The 22,524-nt window shown below is 37.4% G+C and overlaps 1 protein-coding gene across 3 annotated transcripts in view; it reads right to left on the bottom strand.

Moving 5' to 3' along the window:
• The window catches only part of MDFIC (MyoD family inhibitor domain containing), a 53,234-nt gene that overhangs the window by 14,508 nt on the left and 16,202 nt on the right, over positions 1–22,524 (bottom strand). For all 3 annotated transcript variants that reach the window (XM_075059141.1, XM_075059142.1, XM_075059143.1), the window contains exon 4: positions 1,564–1,839. In XM_075059141.1, coding sequence (XP_074915242.1) covers positions 1,564–1,839 — 276 coding nt within the window. The remainder of the gene's footprint in view (positions 1–1,563; positions 1,840–22,524) is intronic.

Below are 22,524 nucleotides of genomic sequence, written 5' to 3'. Positions count from 1 at the left end.
TCAGACGTTAGAATTTAGAGCTAAATCTGAAGGTATCTTATTAATTTTCTCCTCAATCATTCAGTAATTTCACATAATCATTGCCAAGGTTATTAAAAACAAACAAAAAAAACCACTGGCTGTATTTATTCCAATATAATTTTAGAAGAAAAAAGGAATTGTTTGCTGTAAATAATTGTATAGGGGCATGAACAGGGCAGGCACCATCTCTTTAGAACTCTGATTTTTTTTTTTTCCAGAGGTTGAATTTCTTTGAATTCAGAGGCCTGTACTTTGTGCCAGTCCTGTGAACAGATCTAGGTCTCCTGACTTACAGTTTTTTGATACTGCATGAAGGAACAATGTATAAGAAAAATATCAGGCTGGAGGGTGAACTGGATTTCACAGAAAAGAAAGAGGTAAGGAGAATATAGGAAGTATGAAGTTGTGATTTTGCAAAGAAATGTTAGAGGACTGAAAGTGCAACAGAAGAATAACAGTAGATTCTTGAAGGTAAATACGAAAATAAAACACAGCAAGGAGGACCAGCCCATGGCACAGTCCGAGTGAAGCTGTTCTTGATATTACTACACAAATTCACTGAGTAGGTTTGACTGAAGTAGTTGAAGTCAAGAGAAGTCACTCCACGGACAACAGTAGGCTTCATTCAGGCCACTACATGCAGTCCTTCTGATCCCTCTTCCTTTCATCTAGGCTGAGAATCCTCCCCATTTCACTGAACCGTGCTGTCTCCCATTTCTCTAAGAATCTGCGTCTGTACCCACCCCCCAGAGTTTTTTTTAACCAGTCGCATCTATGCCTGCCTCAAACCAATAAAATTTATAGAGCCTCTGCACCCTTCTCGTAATGGGCAGGAACAAAGCCCATCGAGTATATTAGTGCTAATGGGAAAGCAGTGGATTGAGGAGAGGCTCAGGAACTCTGGGACCATTAGAGTAATTGCAAGCAGTGAAAACATACACACACAGCTAAAACATAAGGGAAATTATTTACTTTTGCTTATTTAAGCTGTGCATAGGGAGCACGAAGCTTTTTCATGCAAATTATTTACAGCCCAAATATAGCATAAGGCACGTTAAACATTGAAGCATAGGTCCAAATTTTATTATCTAGTGCTCAGACCTCGTGGCTAGTCAGAATATCTGCTAACAGAATGTTTTCAAAAGCAAATTCTGCCCTCGTGGAGGCTGCCATTACTGGATTTAAGTATTTACTATGCTTTGAACTACTGCTTTAACTTTTTTTTTTTCTGGTGCATATGTGACAATGTTGACAGGAGTTTCTATCAGTTCAGGATACTAACTAGAGAGACTAAAATATTATCAGGCTATGTTGGCCAAATGTTTGAAAGCAAGAAATCTCCCATTGCTTCAATTTCCTTCAAATACTTAATATTTTCCTTTGGGGAAGTAACTTGTGTTTTATCATAATGATTTCTATTTGCTTCTGGAGCATGAGTCATGCTCTTCAATTATTTTCAGTTGATTGTGTAATTATTAGTAAGAACGGGGTTTGGCTAGTCTTTATTCGGTTTGGGTTTTTTTAATAAGAATTTCTGCTTACCTTCAGGTGAAGTACCTGGCTTTTGAGAAAACGCTGAGCTTATTTTACTCTTCTTGCTGCTGTTGCTGTTGACAGACAAGGTGGACTGAATTTTTCTGTGCATTTTTTCTGAAACAGGAGCCGAAAGTTTTCTGTTGTCTGCAGGCGCGTGCTTGACCCCATTGTGAATTCCACTTCCATTACTCAGACCCACGTGGCCGTTTTGGATTTTGCCACTTTCTTCCTCACCCCTTTCCAGTGCTGAAGTATTCGGCTGCGGCAAACGTTGAGGTTGTGCTTAAAATGAAAGAAAGAAAGGGTTAATTTAAATTGTAAATTGATAACTGAACACTTTAGGCTAGACTGGGAATGCAACTTTCATTGCTCTTATTGATCTAAGAATAGACTGCAAAGTTAACATTCCCCCATCAAAACAAGAAAGCAAAAAATATCTCTAGGTTAAAAACAATCATTAGGTATTCAGAAAGCACCTCATGTCTGCACGAGGCCTAGATACCCCATTCGGCACTGCACGGAAGGTTTGCAAGGCTTTGTGAATTACACAGAGAGAAAGCGTAAGGCAAGCAATCTGAAGAAGGAAAAAATCGAGAATGGGAGAAGTAGCAAAACTGAGATAAACTTGGGTTAAGGCAGCCAAATGAGGAATGAGAGAAAAAGGTATGGGAAGGAAGATACAGACTGCAGTAACAGAAGTAAAGCCAACCTGCCAGTCTTCAGAAAATAACCTGAGTGACATGGTAGGGGGCCCCCGACACTCAGCCACCACAGACCAGTATATTAGAGAAGAATAGGAGCACCCAGGTAACTAACAACACTGTGAGCTTAAATTCTTAAAGATCGTGAATTGCTGGGAAGAACAAAACCAATCAAAATCTAGTTTTGTGGAGGAGGTGATCCAGTAACCAGAAGGAACACGCATTCAAACACCTCACAGCTGTGGCAAGCCAGAGTGTCCCCCCCTCCTCCATATTCCTTAATTCAGAACCACAGTTTTTAAAATGGATGTAATGGGCCAGTTCAGTCTTTAATGGCAACAAACTGAAGTGGTCAAAGGAAAAAAAATACAAAACCTGCCAAGGCAGGAATCTGCAGTGCCCTGGTTAAGACTCCAAGAGTACATGTTATATACCCATTGTAATGAGAGGGCCTGAAACTTGACCATTCTTTGTTGAGCTACTGTATCTTAAAGGAGCGGGTTTTTAATAACATGGAAAATACGTTGTCTATGTATTTAAAATCTGTATCTAAAGAAAAGAAAAGATGCAGGTTTGTTGGTTTTTTTTTATGTAAAGCTTTGTAATAAAACAAGTGGTTTACAATTAAAGATTCTTATTTAGGGAAAAAAAGCAGACTTCTTGGAAAACTAATTAAACTATACACATAGTAACACAACAAGATTTCATAATCAAAAAGCATCAGCCCAATCACCTCTCCTAATCAAAACACTACTGTATCACGCTTGGACATAAAGAGGTTTTCAGACAGCCCAATCTTCAACTATTTATAAATCTAACATCAGGGGAAAAGCCCAGATTCTACTGAACACTCAACTGAAGAGAGATTAGACAGTGCCAGTGGTAAAGAATAACAGTGCTGCAGTTCATTCTCTTTTCAAATGAATCACATCCATTTTCAGATGATTTCACAGTACAGCTTTGTACGTAGATTACACTGTGTCTAAGATAACAGTATGTATAGGTAATTATAGTTAGCTTCCTCTAAAAGAAACAACTCCACTGATCACTTCAGGTACAAGTTACCAAACTTTCGGACAAACACTACTGGGACACACAGACCAACATGTTCTCTAAAAAGACTCTCAGTTCTGAATTTGCCTAACAAACCCTTAATGCTTCCTCTTTATCAAGGACACTGATAGCATTCTCAGATTGCTTCCTCCAACTATCATAAACTTGTCCAGATTAAACTTCAGACAAATCTTAAACTTTAAGTCCTGGTCATGTTCACAGGCAAAAGGAGATACTTTTCTTGATAGTTTAAATATGAACTGGTTCATTTTTTCTTGCCATTTGATTTTTTTAGTCACAGAAACTAAGACTTTAAGAAGATATCCTAGACTGCCCACACCTATCTAGGTCAGAGTAACCCTGACTGAACCCGCTTTCCGAAAGTGATAATATTGTGTTGCAGGAAAGAAAGGGAGGGCTGAGGGAAACATTGGTGCTTTAGCCTCCCCAAAGATGCTGCAGGGAAGACAAAGACCATTCCCTTCCATTACCAGCACCAACTGCTCACAAACCTCCAAGCCAACAGAGCAGGAGCACAACGCTATCCTGACACCTGAACGACTGTTGCCCAAAAAGTTTTTCATTGGCGATATTCAAACTCCTTCTCCTTTCAATTTTGCAGTAGTGTTTGCAAAACCTATGAAGAGAAGAGTAAGCAAGGCACTTTCTTCACTCTGGAATTCAATTTGTGGTATATATTCTGTTAACATTTCCAGACTTTTGTAAAGGCCCCAAAAGAAATTTTTAGGGAGTTTTCTCCTACCTGAATAGGATTCATTAGAAGTATACTAGCAGGAACCCTTTGTGTACATCATCTTTCTACGTATGTGCAAAACTAATTTTGTTAAAAATCAAAAGATATTCCTTCCAATTTAAAAATAGTCAATGTAGACCTAACCACAGTCAAAAATAAGCTTTAGCAACATCAAGAATCAAAATTTTAGTCTCGAAAGTTCAGTGTTCATACCCACAGCTCCCCATAGCTTTATTTTCATTATCCCACTCAAATGTAAATTGTACTATTACAATGTTTTTCTCATGCCATGTAACAATGTTTCCTCACACAGAGCTCCCTATGATTCCCAACTGTGGATTGATACAGTTGCACCAATAACCTAGAATTACTGGGGAGGCAGTTAACTCTCCTCAATAAATAAATGCAATAGACTATACTAAAAATTCTGTATGTCTGGACATGTAAGGTTCTAAAATTGACAGTTATGACCTTTTCCAAGCGAGCTAAATTGGTGGTGGCAGCTTATAATTGTTTGTGTATTTTTGGTGCTTTGCTACAATATAAAAACTTGACAAATTATCCAAAATTCAATCTTCAAAATTAGGTGTGTTTCTGTCAAACTGTGGGTGAATGGAAAGTCTTGAGGAATCTAAACAGTTATATGCTTTTGTTTTTATTATTATTTTTACTAAGAGTTTGGGGAGTTTTTTGGTGTTTGGGGGTTTTTTTTTATTTTTTTTATTAAATAATCCTGTTCCCAAAGTACTCTTACTCCAGTCTTTTAGCATTAACATACAACTTTTTAGCTGACTGGCTTTACAGTATTCACTTGTGATACGTAGGTCAAATCAAAATGAAATAAAACCCCAAATGGATTAGTTATCTCAATTTAAATTTATTTTAACTTTATTGATAATTTTGCACCAGGGAGACTTGAATCTTATGGTTAAAACACACTTGAAACCAATTAGGAACCATATGACCGCATTCTAGCATAAAGAACAAAAGCAATTGACAGTTCCAAGATTAAGCCACAACCACTCAGTTTAAAACAGAAATATTTTTACCTTATTTTTTAAAGGTTGTGTATATCTTAAAAAAAAAAAAAGGTGTAATATGGGGAACGACACAATACTTCTTAAAACACAGTGATACCCAGGGACTCTCACTCTCTCTTTAATGATCCACTGCTCTCATTCAGCTGTCTTTCTTTTTTCAAATCTTTACATATGTGACAGCTCTCAAAAGTAGACCATAGACCATCTGGCATTTTCAGAGGTGTAACTTGTGCAAATTCAGCTCTACTGGGAACACAATGCTATCTTCTGCCTGCGTTATAAAAGATACAATAGAATGTAGAACTTATGAGTTGTTTTGAATTATTCATTTTTTGCCTGTATATTCAAGAAATTTTACAAACTCTGCATTTTGTACTACATAATCACATGCGTTAAAGGTACAAAGAAACTTTTTGACACCTCTTTTCTACAGAAAGATGGCATTTTGTTTGATATGTGAACATTCAGCGCCTGTTATATCATTCTAAACAGGCCGTGTGCTGCTACAAAAGATCCCATTTTACACTCTATGTATGAGCAAAAATTTTATTCTTGATATTCAGTAACTAATGCAATACACATCAAAATTTCAAATATGAGTTGGATGAACATTCAACATCTTCAAATCAGGATGGCACTGGTCACTTACTACATGTTAAAGATTTTTTAAAAAATAATTCCTCACACAACATAGAAATACTGTCATTTCAAACATCCACAATGAATAGTTTCAAATGTCCTAAGAAATAGTGTGCTTTTTAGGTTAATATGTTTTTAATCTTTAGCAAAACCAGTAGATTTAAGTCAATATTTTATACAGTGCTAACACTAGTGGATTTTCAATAAGAATGATAAATATTGGATTAATGATTCAATAGACTGAATCTTTTTTGATAGAAAACTAGCAGATAATGTAGCTAGTAATAACTATACATGAATCTGCTGCCTGTGGAAAAGCAATAAAAAGGCAATATATTGCTATAGCATATAATCTATTAGCGTGTTTCACTGCTTCCTTGTCATTGGTTTCCTTGCAAAGTGGGCCTTAATACAATAACTTCTGCTGTTATTTAACTGGCTTTACATAATAATTTAATTGTGAGGTTACTATCTGGTGAATAAATATTCGAGTACTAAACATTTACTATGGTTCTGATGGTTTTGAAGTAACTACGCACATTCTCATTCAGACTGGAAAATCCTTAGCACAGTTTAAATGAGTATACACCTATATATGCAGACTGACAATACGTAGTTTACACCTTGCAAAATAACAGCTATTCTTAGGAGAAAAATCCTGATGCATGCATTCAACAGAAAAATGCATGTCAACACAGGGAAACTCTCAACCAAAAGAGGACAGTCTAAGCTATCATTAGGGATTTTAGACAAAACACAAAAACAAACATACACGGAATACAGACTCCTCGGAGTCAAAGTGAATCAAAAGAAAACATCAGGAGGGAGGGAAGAATTGAGACAGCTAATTAGTAGCCTAATCACATCAAAAGCAATTCCAAGGCCGTTGATACAGATGCCCGTGGAGTTTGCTAGGCTGGCCAATGGCACCGACAGAAAAAATACTTTCCAGTTTACAGCCTGGGTCATCGGACCCCATAGCAAGAGAGGTAAGAACACTGTTTTTCTTTGTTTATGACACAATAGTTTATGACATCAGATCAGGCCACCGAAGCCATATTTTTGCAGGTGGACTAGGGAGGAATAAAACGCAAAACTCCTGGGTGTAAAAAAATGTAACCTTTGGTATTTTCAAATATTGAGAAAATACAAAGTATCATTTCATTTGAAAATATCCTCACCGCTCCTCTGCCTCCCAAAACAGTTGCAACCAGAGTAAGAGGATGGGCTCTTTTGAGGAAATACAGAGGTCCTGCTTGGGTCCATTAATGTTGAAAGCCAAGATCTACATGCTAATTTGAGCTGCAGAAATTGTTTGATCTCAGCGGTAGCTGCTCCTACTCCCTCTGCATGGATCACAGGGAAGAGACCACATGCAAGGGAGGTAAGAATCAGGCCTCTGTTTTCTATCAGTGCTTCTTCGGAACACAGACCTAAGCTTGAGGGTAAAAATAAAGCAGATGACAGATAGTCATGGGTTGCACAGTAAAACCAGGGGCTGCCTGGATTCTAGAGTAAAATTAAGGTGATTCCAAATTGCTTCTGGAAAAGACGTAAATTCCTGAGATATAAAAGGCAACATATCCAACTGACTAGCAAAAAAATCTTACCTTTTCAAAAATATTACAAATTGTATGCATTCACATGCTCAATAAGCATAAAATTGCAGTGAAGCTGGGAGAACTCAAATATCTCAATCTCTCCCCCTCCCCACTTTTCTAACTAAAATCCTGACTAGTCTCTACATGGATCTTCAAACTACATCAATAGTTTTCTCTGCCTAGCTATCCAGAACATTAACATTCAGATTACAAGATGTACCTCTGAGTCAACCTGTGAAGTGGCTTTTGTCAGCAATTATTTTTGAATATTTTCTAGGACATAAATAGCATATACTGCAGCTTCCATATCACAGAAGGCATACATTAACTAAATAACAAGGTACCATCAAGGTACAATCTATCTTTTAAAATCAATTTTTTACACTGAATTTTTTATACCATGCTGACTTTACAAGGAAAACAAAGTACCAACTAACAGCATCAACCACCTTTTTAGAATTGCTTCTTGTAAGACATGAGGACATCTTCAAAATGAATACAATATATTATTATGAAACAGGATGTCCTTTGTAATGAAAATACTGTAGTAAAATTGCTGGTACGAGTTTTACAGGACCCACACTGAGAACACTTTGTTAAAATATGTCTGAGAACACATCCAGGGAACACCAGGTATAACAGAAATGGGGCTGGCAGGGGACAAAAGGAAAAGACATTTTATCCCGTCAGCTCTCAGCCGGTGAAGGGCTGACGAGAATGGCAAACGCATGCGTGCATGTGTGTTTATGGGTTGAGAAGGCGACACAAGTGCACAAGAAGGTGCCAAGAGTACTCTTAAATCTGTGCAAAGACACCCGCAGTGCCTTCCTTTGGAAGCACTGCAGGACCTTACACACTGTTTGAAGGGCTGCAGGAATTGTATAAAGATGTCTTTGACATACGCAGAAAGAAGCAGTTACCACAGGGAAGCATGAAAAGGGCTGGTAGCCAGAGGTTTACAAAGTTGATAGGCTTTCCCGCTGAAAATGTGGAGTGAATTTCTTTATTTACAAATCCTCTTTCCTGACATGTTTTTACAAAATGAAGAAATGCCTGCTGATTTTTTTTTAATGACAGCAACAGCAAATTTTTAATCATTGCTGAACCGAGTAAATCCTTAACATTTTTAATTACCTATCTTTTAACAATTATCTCAAAATCCAAATATCCTTTTGTCTTCTAATTACCACTATCAGTAAATTCTCTTTCTTTATCATACACAATCTTGCCATCATTAGCAATGTTTTGCGAGACTGCAAATACTGGCATCTACGATAAACTTTGCAGATGATTTGGAAATTCTTGCTAGATCACAATATAGTTAAAAGTAAAGATGATTTACATAATGCAATATTGCTAAGCCACATCTACATGAAGGGGAATATAGTTCTTACTGTAGCATACAAACAACAGCAGCTCGCCATGAAAAATCCAAGAAAAGAGTCAAACACAAAACAGGACATTATAAGTAACAGGCACCCAGACACCTGGGGAATAAACTTCTATATAAAGCTGTGTTCAAAACTGGGAAGTTTTACCACAAGCTTTCCACCTGCAACATTTATTTATCCATTTTTCTCCCCATACATTCTGCTACAGGACTGGAAAGAATTGCAGCGTATTTGCTCTTATGTTTCATAGCATTACAACCACCTAAAGCAGGTGTAATCATTGCACAGACATGTGCAATGGCAGGTTAACTTGTGGTCACCATTCCAATGTTCCATGAGCATATTTATGGTGGTTTACACATTAATTACTACTGAAGCTGATTTTTTTTTATATTTAAGGTGAAATGCCTAGTTCTTTCGTCCTATGTTTTCTACATAGATAACTTATTAGGAGGCATCTTAATCTACTTGATTTCATCATTGTTGTTGTTAAATCTTGCTTTATAATGCACAGTGACTTGTAGAAATTGGTTTGAGAACAAAATAATAAATGCATTAAGAATCAGAAAATTAGGCTTTTTGTTAATTTCTGAAGTGCTGAAAGTGATCTGTTTCTCCAACACAAAACACAAATAATCAGTAATTTAATAAATCTGAAGACAGTCCCCCAAACTACGAAGGATACAAAGGGGTGCAAACCCAATACAATCCCATCTCACTGAGGAACAGAATGCTTTGCTTCTGCAGCTCTAATTTTAAACGGAAGGTTAATTAACCACTAGACGCAAAAAAGGTAATCCAAGCTGTTGGCATGACAATTACAGCAGTTATGCAATTAGTATCTATTACAACATATGGTTATACCACCGCAGAAAGACACACTGGTGTCCCGTGGAATTTAAGACATTAAGTCAAATATTTGGAACAGTTTTGATACCCTTCACCATTGTGTTACCTGTTCCCAAATCAAATAATAAACATCAAAGAGAAGCTACAAACAACAGGATATGGCTTGCTGGGTATTGCTTCATAAGCAGCACAGCAGGATGTACCAGAGAGGAGAGATAACCTCAATGTCATTAACAGCTGTAACCTGGGCAAGTGCACAAACAGGTCCTCCTGGCTCCAGCATCTCCTGCTCCCTTCCTCAAAACCCCAGCGACTGCCGACAAACTAGACACTGTTTCACTGCACAAAATAACATGGGACAGTGAGGCAAATAGCTTCTCAGCCTAGCCCATTCACCATTCGCCTCCGAGTGAGAAAATACTCAAAGGACAGGTTTATTCTCCACTGACCATATATACTGAGTTTTCAGACAACAAGATTACAGTGTTCAGTTAAACTCATACAAATAAAAAATGTCTGTACTTGGTTTTAAAAAGAACATGAAGGCAAATGCTTGGAATGGGCAATTCCCTTAATGTTCACCTTGATTTCTATTCTTCCACTCACCTAAGTGACAGAATTTCAGAAGACTCCAAAAAGTGCTCCACCTCAAGTAGGAATCTGACCCTTTGCTCTCAGTGCTCTTTTGGCATCTCTATAATTCTAAGTAATACCCAATGCTACTATTAACAAACCTAAGAAGATGCAGAAATAAAAATAGGAATAAAACCAGAATGACAGCAACAAAGAGACGGTAATGTAAAAAGGTAGCAGAAAAACACAGAATATCAGTACAAAAATAGTAATACATACATTGATAACTGAGTTTCTGATCCCTTTGCTGCACTTATTTTCCCTCTGCTATTCTTTCTCACAACCTAGAGCTAATACTAAGTTTGGCATCAGCTGATATCAAGTGCCAGAAAAGCAAAGGAAGAAAGAGAGAAAGCACAGCTGCAAGGAAAATGGAACAGGAGAAGCAAATGGGCAGTAACCACGAGGAACAGGCTATAACTCGGGATTTTACATTATTAAAACAATAGTAGGGCAAAAACATCAAAAGAAAAAAGAGCAGATAGCAACCACTGAGAAGAAGACAGCACTGGAGGGGAAGGAGACAGAAAGGGAAAAAATACATAGTGAGCTGAGCCACTGCAATCTGTGAGGGCAGAAAAGAATAGGAAAGAAGAAACAAAAAAATTCACAAGTAAAATCCCACTAGAGCCGAAGTATTTGCTACAGATTTTACAAGGAAGAAAAGAATTAAATGATAAATCACTAGTTGATAAGCGATGAAATAAAACTAAGATAAACACATTGTAGTTATGCAGTGATCTAGCATTGAAGCAATAGTTCCCCTTCTGCTCATGTCAGAGAGGCTCCTGGAGCCCAGGCCAAAAATCAGCCACATTCAGCAATTGCAGCATAATGGAAAAATGGAAATTCTGTGTCAGAAAGCAGGGCGAGGACTTGAGGTCCACAACAATAACTCTTCATGACCCAGCCTGTTGTTACTACAGACTGGATAGCTAATAGAGTGATTGTCAGCCAGAGAAAAAAGATATGGAAATGTAGTAGAGAGCGGGACAAGTGTCCATCTATTTCCCGATCCTGAAAAAGCAAAGCACGAGGAGAAAGAGAAGCAACCTGTGTCTCTGCACGGACAACATTAAACACACTGAGAAGAACTAGTCTCTGCTATGGATGTCCTTCAGCTACGGGAATTCTCTCAAGACAAGCAGGGTCTAGGACATGGGCACAGGACCCCCGTCACTGATCCACCTCGCTGTTATGCCCATGGACTGGATGAGTGGGGCTTCGCCATCCCAAAGCACTCCAGGGTCCCCAGGTCACCAAAGGATTTTTGAGTCACACACAGAAAGTCCAGGCAGAGCCACCACAACTGAAGCTGGCTCTTGGGCTGCTTTATGCTGCTAACGCATCAGTTTGGCATCAGGATGACCCAGAAATGAGAGTTCTTGTTCCTTTTTTGAACTGTTTTGGTGTGCCTTGAAGAGATATGGGACAATCTCACCCAAGATTTTGTGCAAGCTGTACAAATCAGATACTTGAGAATACACCTTGAAAAGTCCTCTTATCAGAGTCCTTGAAAAACCTAAATTCTCTTTTTTCCTTCCCTAGATTCAAAACTGCAAGCAATCATGGACTAACGGCTGCATCTCTGCATCAGAGCTCACTGTCTTTTCCCTTCTCCACCCCAGGCAGTTTTTAAAGTTTTTTAAACAGGCAGTTTAACTTTGCTTTACACTAAAACAGTAGCTTCATAGGCTGAAGGGAAATGCAACGTTGTATTTCAGAATGTAAAAATTTATCAGCTAAGAGATTTGTGTGTTCAATTCAAAGCTGATGTGCTTAACACACAATCATTGTCACCAATACTTAGCACAAAGGAAAATGGTTTTTACTTCTTATTTACTGTATTCTACCACAATGATCTAGGAAGTCCTCTTTCTGACTCAGCTGGACAAACCCACCCATCCTGGCCAAGCTTTCATACACGACCTCCATTACATGTATTCAATATAGTAAAAAAAAAATAAATATGCTAAATGAATTTTTGCCTGCTGCTCACACACACATCCCTTAGAGCAGTGCAAAAGTCAGATTGCTGACCATGCCTGGTGAAGACTGAACTTCCTGTAGAAATTATGCACTTCATTTCCTGAAAGGAAGCAAAGCATAAGCTGCTCAAACAATTCACAAGAAAGCTCTGATATCTGAGCCACACAGTTACAAATCTGTCCTGCTAGAAAAATACAGCGTCACATCAGTGACCAACAGCTACAAGCACAAAAATTCAGAGAAACAAATGCATTAAGACAAAGGAGAAAGCACCAGATTATCTGAAGAAACAGGTAAATTGTCTTAAGAGGATGAAATTACCTGTAAAGCTTTTTTCTTTCATTCCACAACTGAGCTAAAATTCTGATTCTCCACTCTGTTCATAAACAAGATATAAATCTCTATGAAATCATTGTGCCCAAAAGATTTCAGTGTAGTAGAGGCCAGTAGCACCTGCAAGTCCTTATACTGCCAAACTGACTGAATAGAGGCAGAATACTGGTTTTTATCTCTTAACATACAGAAAGGGAGTATTCTTATTTCAGCATGTTTAAAAATATTCAACAATACATATGGAATAATTTTCATTCTCTATTAAAAACATAAAAAATATTTATTTCAACTTATAAAACTACATAATTTGGCCCACTGAAGTTTCTTTAGTTTACCTTTTGTTTAAAAATACTTCTAAGTAGCATTTAAATTTGGACGAGGCCCATGCTTTGAATCAGTGCTTCTTGCAATAACGATCTTTTTTCTGAAAACCTTTTGTTTTGTCTTATTTAGAAGACATACTTCCTTTTACTTGTGTAGAAAAAGAAAATCGTCCTGTACACTAATCACAATTATGTTTTTTTAAATGGAGTGTAGATACAGCAGTGAAATCTGTGCTATGTCAATGTTATTCATAATACTAAAAAGTGTCCATTTTTACATGTAAAAATGTTTTGTTACAAGGTTTTGCAAATAAGATGAAGGATTTCACAGAAAAGAAACAGCATTTTAAGTGAAAGCATTAGAACTTAGTTACTTTTTTTTCGTCCTTTTTCGTCCTTTTACAATTCAAGAGCTCTAAAAAGTCACAGCTGAGGCAGCAACCTCCTCCTACCCAAAAAGATCCAAAGTACAGCAGCAACCCGTATCTCACAGCGGAGCCATGAACTACATCATATGCAAACAACCTTCCTCCGCTGCCGACACAAGCCTTTGGCCCCACAAAAGCATTCATTCGTGCCACCAGCAGCACCAGCAGCTCGACCAGGCTGGCGATGGGTGAGACAAACCGCTGCCTCCGTCCCTTTGTGCTCCGCAGCTGTTCCGTGCTTGGGAAACACCGCAGGCGCACTTCTTGCATTTCTTGGCCCCGAATGAGAAAGCTCTTAGGAAACCATTCAAACAACTGCCAAAAGGACAGAACGACGCTTTTTTTGGATACGTCCTTATCCACTCTACTAAAGATTCGTGCCATCTACCATTTTATTTGCACTGCTGCCATAGCCCTGCCACTTGATTCCGGCACCCTTTTCTTTCCTGTTCTTTCGGCACAACTAGCTACATTTTATTGTGCCGTAGCAGTTTCTTAGGCTGCTGGAATTAACAACTCATGATGGGAACATCTACCTACCACCTTATATTTAATGAGTGTTATGCTAATTTAGACATAACTCCTTGCTTCTGTACAGTGCAGTACTGCCAAGCCAAACTACTCAAAAATCATCAATATTTTATTTTTAAATACATCCTTTTTATTGGCATTCTCAATTTTGAGTCTTTAACTTTCAGTTTTTGTCAGTAGCTACAGACGAAGACCAGGTTAGTTTTTTGTCTATTTTATGAAAATTTAAATCTCACATAATCACCTGACTCCAGAAGCTAAGATTTTCATAGTGTGTTGTAATATTTAACAGTTGTTTGCGGTTTTTTTCCTGAATGCACAGTATCTTTTCATGATGTTTAATTTACTGTTAATTCTCCAATAGTCAAAACAGTCATTCGAATTGGAAGGTTCATTGCTACTTACAAAATAGCTTAAATGTTGATACCACACAGAAGCTGAAGTGAGCAGGCCTTTATACTGAAGCACTTCAAAAAAATTTCCAGTCAGCCTCTAAGCACAACCTTCCCGTCATTGCTTACAGATGCGTAATTGTAACAGAGAAAGAAGTGGGGAAAGAGGAAAAAGGACTGTTCAAACAAACAACAAAAAGAGGGAAAGGGGCACTAGAGAAAATTATGCAAACAGCAAAGAGAAAAATGGCTTAGACAGAAACTATGATAGCGATGGGTCAGTCTTTTCTCTCTCTTTTTACTTTATAAAATTAATATGGGAAAGAGGATGCAGAACAATTTATTAAGAATTGGAACAAGCCTTTAGCACTCTTCCAACTTTGACTCCACCAAGATAGCCACCGCTTCTCTTTCTATCATATCACCAATCCATATCCTCTACTTTCTTCCAAAAATACCATAATTTCTAAAGGAATTTTTTTTTTAATGATCAAAACTTTGAAGTGCCATTCTGTGATAGTCATTGTGAAATGGATTTCTAACTCTAAGTTTTGAGAGTAAAGGGGATTACTCTACAGGAACCTTCCCTGTGCTATCAAACAAGTCTTCTCTCCTTTTCCATATGGACCTGTTCCACAAACATCCAACAAAATGTTGATAACAAGACCTAAATTTCTTGCCCTATTCCAGCTATCCCAGCAGAATCCCCGGTGCGGATGCAGACGTGATAACGAATGCAAGCTATTGCCAGATTATTTTCTGTTGTTGAAGGAGAGAGCATAGCACAGCAAATGAGGTCTCTCTGTTAGGCTGTTCTCACAGAGCTAGAGTAGCAGATGCCCTGTAATACACTAATGGTTAAAGCCAAACAGTGATTTATTTAAAATTAAGATTGAGTTTATCAATTAAATTGTAGGGAAAAGATTCCTCAGGCGTAACACTACTCTACAGATGGGAATCAGAAGATCAAGTGGACAGAGAAGTACGTGAAGTAACAGTCAAAGGAAAGGAACAAGAAGAGGAAGGGAGAAAAAAAGATAACTTTTACTAGAATTCCTCTTTCAAAATGGTGTTGTGCACTGTTTTTTTCCCTTCCATATCTTTCCAAAGTTAAACGCTGTCTTATTTGTTGTAAATATAAATCTCACACTAGTTTCAAGTTTCCAAGTCTTGATCCAGCACAGAACAGTTTACAGAATGGCTGTGATGAAGACTGTTACAAAACATGTAGAAGATCTGTATAACTACTTCAGAAGCATGAACGTAGACTGCTAGATACGTTATAGAGTGATTAGCGTATGGTGCCACTGACAGATCTATTCCCATATAAAAATATTTGTCAATACTGATTTTACATTATAAATATGACAGTGACTGATCACTAAAAAGTCAGCACACAGTAAAAAGAATACATATTGAGGTAGGGAAATAGTTACAAAGTGAGGCAGGGATACTGAATTGTTAAATCAACTGGTGTAATTTAATAAAATTACATATATGAAAACTACATGTATATTACCCAAAGTTAGCTCTGTATCCTGCCTCACCATCCAAATACTTTTTTGCATCACATCTGTGAAAAACTCAGTTTGATCACTCAGACAAACGTTTCCAGGCAAGCTGAACCCAAATCTTCTCACCAAAACTTAATGTTTCCTTAATTTTGAAATGCAAGCAAAAAGAGTATTGTTCACTAATCATCTCCTGTATATCTGAATTGTACAGTTCTAAAAGATGTTCACTCTGGTTTGACACTGCTCTTATGGCCAATTTTGGTCAGTGTAATAATCTTTCATTGCTTTTCTGTTAAAATGTGAATTTTATTTCAACTTGCAACTTACAGGATGCAGTTAAAATATGCATCTGTCCTAATAAAGACATGGGAAAAGGCACATGCCTTCTAACTGGCTAACAGGTTTTATTCTTGAAGAAAGATGTATTTTAGAGCTACCCAGAGAGAAGGCAGGCTCGCTCCTGCTCTGCCGAGGAACGGGCAAACGCCTTATGCTGTCTCTCAGAGGCAAAAACTTGCCCTGAAGGTCAAATCTGACTCATAGGCCACATATTTTATAGGCTTGTCTAACAGTTTGCTCTACTTGACTTGTCTCAAAAGCAAACTTCATAACATTTTATGCAAACATTATACAACCTTAAGTCTGAGCTGTAAATCAATAAAACTCACTTAAGCTTGAGGAACCTCTGCAAAAGGAAATAGTCTCTTAGTTGAAATTCTGCTTTAATTAACATTAGCATTGCTAAATCTTACAATTTTCTCTAAACAAGTGTCATAATATTTATAGCTTCAGATTAGAGTAAAAAATTGATAATTGACATACTGCATAGAATTTGAGGGAAGCAGGTTTAAAAGTAAAATTTAAGTCTCTAAGTGTCATGGGTCCAGACACAAAACTCAGAATTTGAAAGCTCTTATGTTAGAATGCCATGGGTTTGCATTTCATGATCACAAATTTCAAGAGCAGTCTCCATACAAAAACAGGTTTCTCACATGCCGGAACACTACAGTTCATTTAAAAATCGTTAGGCTCAGGTGGCAAATAATTCATCATTCTCTTAAATCAAGCCTCAATATTTCTGGAGGCCTACCTCATCAGTATAATGAATTAACAAAACCTGTATTAGAAATAGCCTGAGTGACCACAGCTGTGTGACATTTGAATGTTTTTCAAAGGGATCCTTTGGGTTTGGATCATGAAGAAATTTTTTTAATTTTTTTTTTTTTTTAAAGGGAAAACAAAAAACCACCACCACAACACGCAAATAGGTCATAGGCTCCTATTCTTCCTTGTCCTTTACAAAAATACCTTCAGGGAAAGGTACTTGTGGGTCCTTTTGCACTGCACATATTACCAGAATGCAGAACAAGTAAGTAGTATTCAGACCTTTCTTTCCTCTGGATAGCTATATAAGGAAGAAAACTGTTTAACCATAATTACTTAGCTAAGCCTTCTGCTGTGACCATGAGCCCCTCTTCACCTTTAACTTTTTTTATCAGTAAATACAAAATTCAAAAGATTAAAAACTATTTTGGCTTTCTAAATTTTGAAGAATTAATTTAATTATTTTGATGTACACCCAATATACAGTACTACTTTTCAGCTCTATAAACTTATTCCAAGCATTCCATGTGACACATGACAGCAAATATAAAATAAAAACTAAAAAGAAAAAAACTATGAGAATTTTTGCCATATTTTAAGTTCAAGACATTTTTTTGCCAGAAAACAGGTTCCTAAAAGTACAACTTGCATGATGATACTTTCACGCACCTTGTAATTTGGTGTTTTCTTTGCTAAAAATGGCTAACTGAATACCGTTCGTACTGAAAATAGCAGACTGAAACCACACTGACTCATTGGGTTTGTAGTATAATATTTCACATAGAATGCAGTCAGAGTTTTACTACTCTTCCTCTTTAAGGAACCACTACAAATATATTGTACTTTTTCCCCTATAGGAAGAACTAATCAAGAAAAGAATATAAATACTCTTTCCCATCTAGGCATAACAGCACATTAATTCTGAGACAGTACCAGTACAACAAAGGAAAATATTCTGAAATTAAGATACAATTTACTTCAGGCTCAAACACAGCAAGCACAGTAATCTTCACGTTACTTGAAGAATTTCACCTTTGTGTGGTACTGATGATTACTGCCATCCAAACTTCCCCAGCCTCAGACCATAAATTCAGATGATGTTCTGAGAGTCAAAAGTAAGGTAAAACAGAAAATGAGAGGCTCCAGGTAATTCTGGCTACTAGTGATATGCAGAATACATGCATCTATCTTGTGGTCATCTGGTGTAGTTTAAAGTTCTCACTGAAGTATGACTACTGTTCTGTAAATGGATCAAGAACAGCAAGAAGTTTATTTCTCCACATGGAGTCACCATAGAGTATACAAACGCCTCACCTCTCGCACCTCACCATCATTAACTGCATTGCTTCAAAACATTCAACCTAAAGTCAAAGGGAAGATGCTACAGAGAAAACATCTGCATCCCACAGCAGCTCTGTTGACAAGTGAGGGACTACTAACTTCAGCAACACTCGGGTTGTTCCACAGGCGACTTCTGCAAACACCAAAGACCCAGTCTTAAACTCCGAAGATCGTAACTGTAAGGTTACAGCTATATGTGAAAATGTATCTCTACCCAGGAGAGGGTGAAATGAAAATTAAATGAAAATACTATGGTTGTGCTACAATGAGGTGTGAAAATCCCTGGATGTAAAATTGTCTCCGTTGAGAGTTGTGTTCCCAGAAATTCCTAGGGTAAATCAAAATGGTGAGAAGATGGATAAACTTTCAGCAAGAAAAGCCCTAACTTTCTGCAGAAGTCTTCCAGATAGAGACTGCAAAGAGTGCATCACCTCTATGCATTAAAAAAAGGAGGAGGGAAATATAAACAACGCCAGCTGAATCATCAAGAATCAGGTGAACAGTAGCAAACATAAGCTCCAGTTGCGTATGTGCGCACCAGCTGCAAACTCCAGTTAGTTTATTCGGAATACTGAAAATATTTGGTCTCTTGGTATCCTGATAGCACTGGCTTCTGATTTCTCATTTGTATTCCTCAGCCTACTGCAAGAGCACTAGTATTCATTCTTCTCGGCTTCAACTGGTGCATCACCAGTAGGAGGAAACCCATGGGTCCTTCACAGGTCCTAGTGCTTCTGATGCACAACACACTGGCCAGCCTGTAAGCCAATGGAACTCCAAAATTTTGTTCAACAGCATAATTTTCACTACCGCCTTTATGAGAAGCTTTATCTTGACTGGCATGAACACTCTGAATATGCTGTACAACTTGCTATACTTAGTTAGCTTTCTTCCAGTTTATATAATCAAAGTCATATTTCACTATTTAGTGGCTGAAAACTTGCCACAGTGTAATGCGGGTAAGCAGCTATGAAGAAAATTAACTCTTTCCCAGCCAAAAACAGTACAAAACTATTCTAATAAATCACATTTTACCACCTGTGTTGTGCTAATGGAACTAGCTGATGCACAGTATTTTTGAAGAATGTTTCAAAAAATGCATGTGTTGTCAGCCATGTACAGCTGGTTGGGAAGAAGTTAAAAACTAATCAGGCTCCTCAATAGGCATGAGAGGAGGTTTTTGAGGACTTTTTTTTTGAGGACTTTTGGAACAGAAGTAGTAAAAGATCTGCTAGGTCGGGGAGAAACAGAAGTAACACAGGCTTGTTCTCTGCTGGGGAGAGGATGAGAAAATCTGAGAGAGGAGTTCGCAAGGAGGACCTGCACACATCCACTACGTCTAGTGGCCAGATTGCTCAAAGATTTATCTTTTTTAAAGAAGTATCTATATATCAAATAGTGCATTCCTGTATTTAAGCACTGAACTGATTAAAGTTTTGTTCAGTCATAGGCTCACACTTTTTTATACCTGAGTATTTTTGGAACATGGTACATAAATCGCTTCTTTAACTAAAAGAATACACCTTTCAGACTCAGCAATTATTTTGAATAATTTCCATTAATCTATTCTGCACGATTTCTGTACTCACACACTCAGTTACGCTGCAGGAAGACCACATCTGTCATACTTTCTAGCTTTGAAGAGAACGGTTTAAATTATCTCAAGCACTCTGCAATATTTTTGGACAGAATAAACACAATCACCTGAAATCACAATAATTGTAAGATGACTGTGTACCATAAATGATCCAAGAAGATCTATTTGGATTTATACAAGACAAAAAGAACAGTTCTAACAGCAGATTTTCTTCTTCTTGTTGGGGAAAAAAGTCCCAAACCCAAACTGCATAATTTAAACTAAGGAAATCACTCACTTACTTAGCCAGAAGGAAAAGCGAATCTCCAGACGTTAAAATTAAATAAATAGTCATGTAAAGTAAAAATGTCAACATAAAAATACAGAAAACAAAAATAAAAATATCTAGGTTTATATCTCAATAAAACAAAATGCAATAAAGAAGAATGTAGTAAATAAAATAGTGGGCACAAGAACATGTAAAATTGTTTAATCCCCACAGAGCTGAATGAAGCATCCCTTTCTCTGAAGAACCACTCTTATCAGGAGGTTTTTTCATGGAGAAGAAAGAGGCAATTGAAGCTAGGAAATGATGGATAGAAATGACCTTTCTATCTGTAAAACATGGGCATATTTTAGGTATTTAATCTTGAGAATTGGATTATTATTAATCAATTATTCATGACAATTTGAATCTATGGTAGATGTTTTTTGTTTTCTTAAATATCACATAGCTAAGGTCCTGCTTGAGAACTGGAAAGGAGATTAAATCCTCACAAGTAAATAGTGTTCAAGACTGGCATTTTCTTCTCTCCTAAACATTCCTTCCTCTGCATAACAGCACACACTGATGACAACCCAGTACCCTCTGTAAAAATTCTGCCTAAATATTCTGAAATCCACCTTTTTCTTTTTTTTTTTTTTAAGAGGGGAAAAAAAAAATCCCCAACCTTTCCCAAAGAACAAAGCGGGGCATTGTGGTAGCATGGAGCAGCAAAAGCTCCTATGGCTTCATTCCTATAGCCACAAGTTTTAACAACCCTGCCGCATGTTTTAACATCCACTCTTCCTCACTTGCCAAAGGTGAATGATAACAGAAGCAGAACGTCTCCATTTCAGGCCACCAGATCATACAATGAAAATAAACAGAAGGTGTTTGCAGATATTTAAAATGCATTGCCGAAGACGGAAAAGCAGATGGAGCTATTCTAAGGCTAAGCTCTTTTGAAAAGTAGAACCTCTACAGCCTGAAATAAAATACAAAATATGTGCGCATCTGTGAAGGGAAAGGAATAGATCTCAACAGTACCTTGAAGAATACCTGAGCTGAAAAATATAGAGGTTATCCCAATTTGGGGGAACCGCTATGGACAAGAGACTCTCCCTTACTCAGATTCTAAAACTGAAGTATATGGATAGCAATGGCCACCTTGTGAAGAATAAAGCCAATTTAACACACCTAAAAACACCAACTATTTGGCAGTTCTTCCTGTTATCAAATACTCTGTTAAAAAATGTACACCTTATTTCTAGTCTAACTGAACTTCCAGGTATTACATCTAGCTCTCCTCTCCCTTTGTCTGCTACAGTTGAAGAATTGTCTTACCAAATTGCCGTTCGTTGTGGTATCATGCTTCTTAGGGACCAGGCAAGCCCCTCTTTACCCTCCTTGTTAACACTAAACAGACTGAATTCCAGGAGTTTTTCCAGAATAAGGCATGTTTTCAACTACTCCAGTCATTCCTGAGATATCTGTGGTTCTCCCCGACCCTTCTCCAGCTGAACACGGTACTCCAGTAACAGTTATGCAAGTGCATTAACAATTAATACAGAAGGGTAATATAACCATTTTCTCCTTATTTAGCTCTTCCCTTTTTATATGTCAGCGTACAGTAACCTTTTGACTCTCAAGCTCTCTTCAAAAATGATTAATTCCTTGGTTGAAGCTTCCCCTAAGATTACCCATTTACCCTGGGTATTATGAATGTTTTCATTCGGGGAGAGGAGGGATGCTCCAAAGGAGGTGAGGAAAGGGCTAATCTGGGGGAAATATCATCATCTAGAGATTAAAAAAAGAGGGCTTGAGAAAAGGACTGCAAGGGCAGGGCAACGTGAACTGAAAACATCTTACTGTGGAAAACGGGGGCAGCATTTGAGTTTATTGATGTTGCCTGGTAAACTGAGTTCACAAGTGCAAATGAGAAATCATACATAATGAAGTCATTATAGAGTCTCTAACACTGGACTTCGTTGTTGGCGTGCCAATAAAACTGATTAATCTACGTCCATATAACAGCAGGATAAAACAGCTGCAAACAAGGAAAACCTTGGAAATTAAACGCTGGAAACATTTATAAAGTGAAAACTAAGGCTAACACCAATGGAGTATGTATCAACTGTGGGGGTGGAAAACAATCTGTATGGGAAAAAAAGAAACTGAATCATTAGGATAGTGGTGAATAGTTGTTAATACCTGAGAAAATTGAAGTATGCCCTGTTTAAAACAATTTAAAGAAACAGTTTTAAAATAGACTGTAATAATCAAAACACTGTTTATTTCTAACCTCAAGCTTCTTTTAATATGCAATATTCTGCAAACTTTAGTCTAGTGGGGTAATAGATCTGGTTGAAACACAGCCATCCTGAGCTACGATACCTGTTATTTAAGATTAAATACCTAAGTAATGCTTGTGATAAACAAGCTTCTCTTTGCTCTACTTGTCCAATTTTTCAAACTTTAGTTACTAGGTCGATCAAGCTGTAAAACCTTTGTAA

This window comes from Buteo buteo, chromosome 28 (assembly GCF_964188355.1).
Source record: "Buteo buteo chromosome 28, bButBut1.hap1.1, whole genome shotgun sequence".
NCBI lineage: Eukaryota > Metazoa > Chordata > Aves > Accipitriformes > Accipitridae > Buteo > Buteo buteo.
Note: the sequence above shows the minus strand (reverse complement) of the source record. Positions and strands in the feature narration are given on the sequence as shown.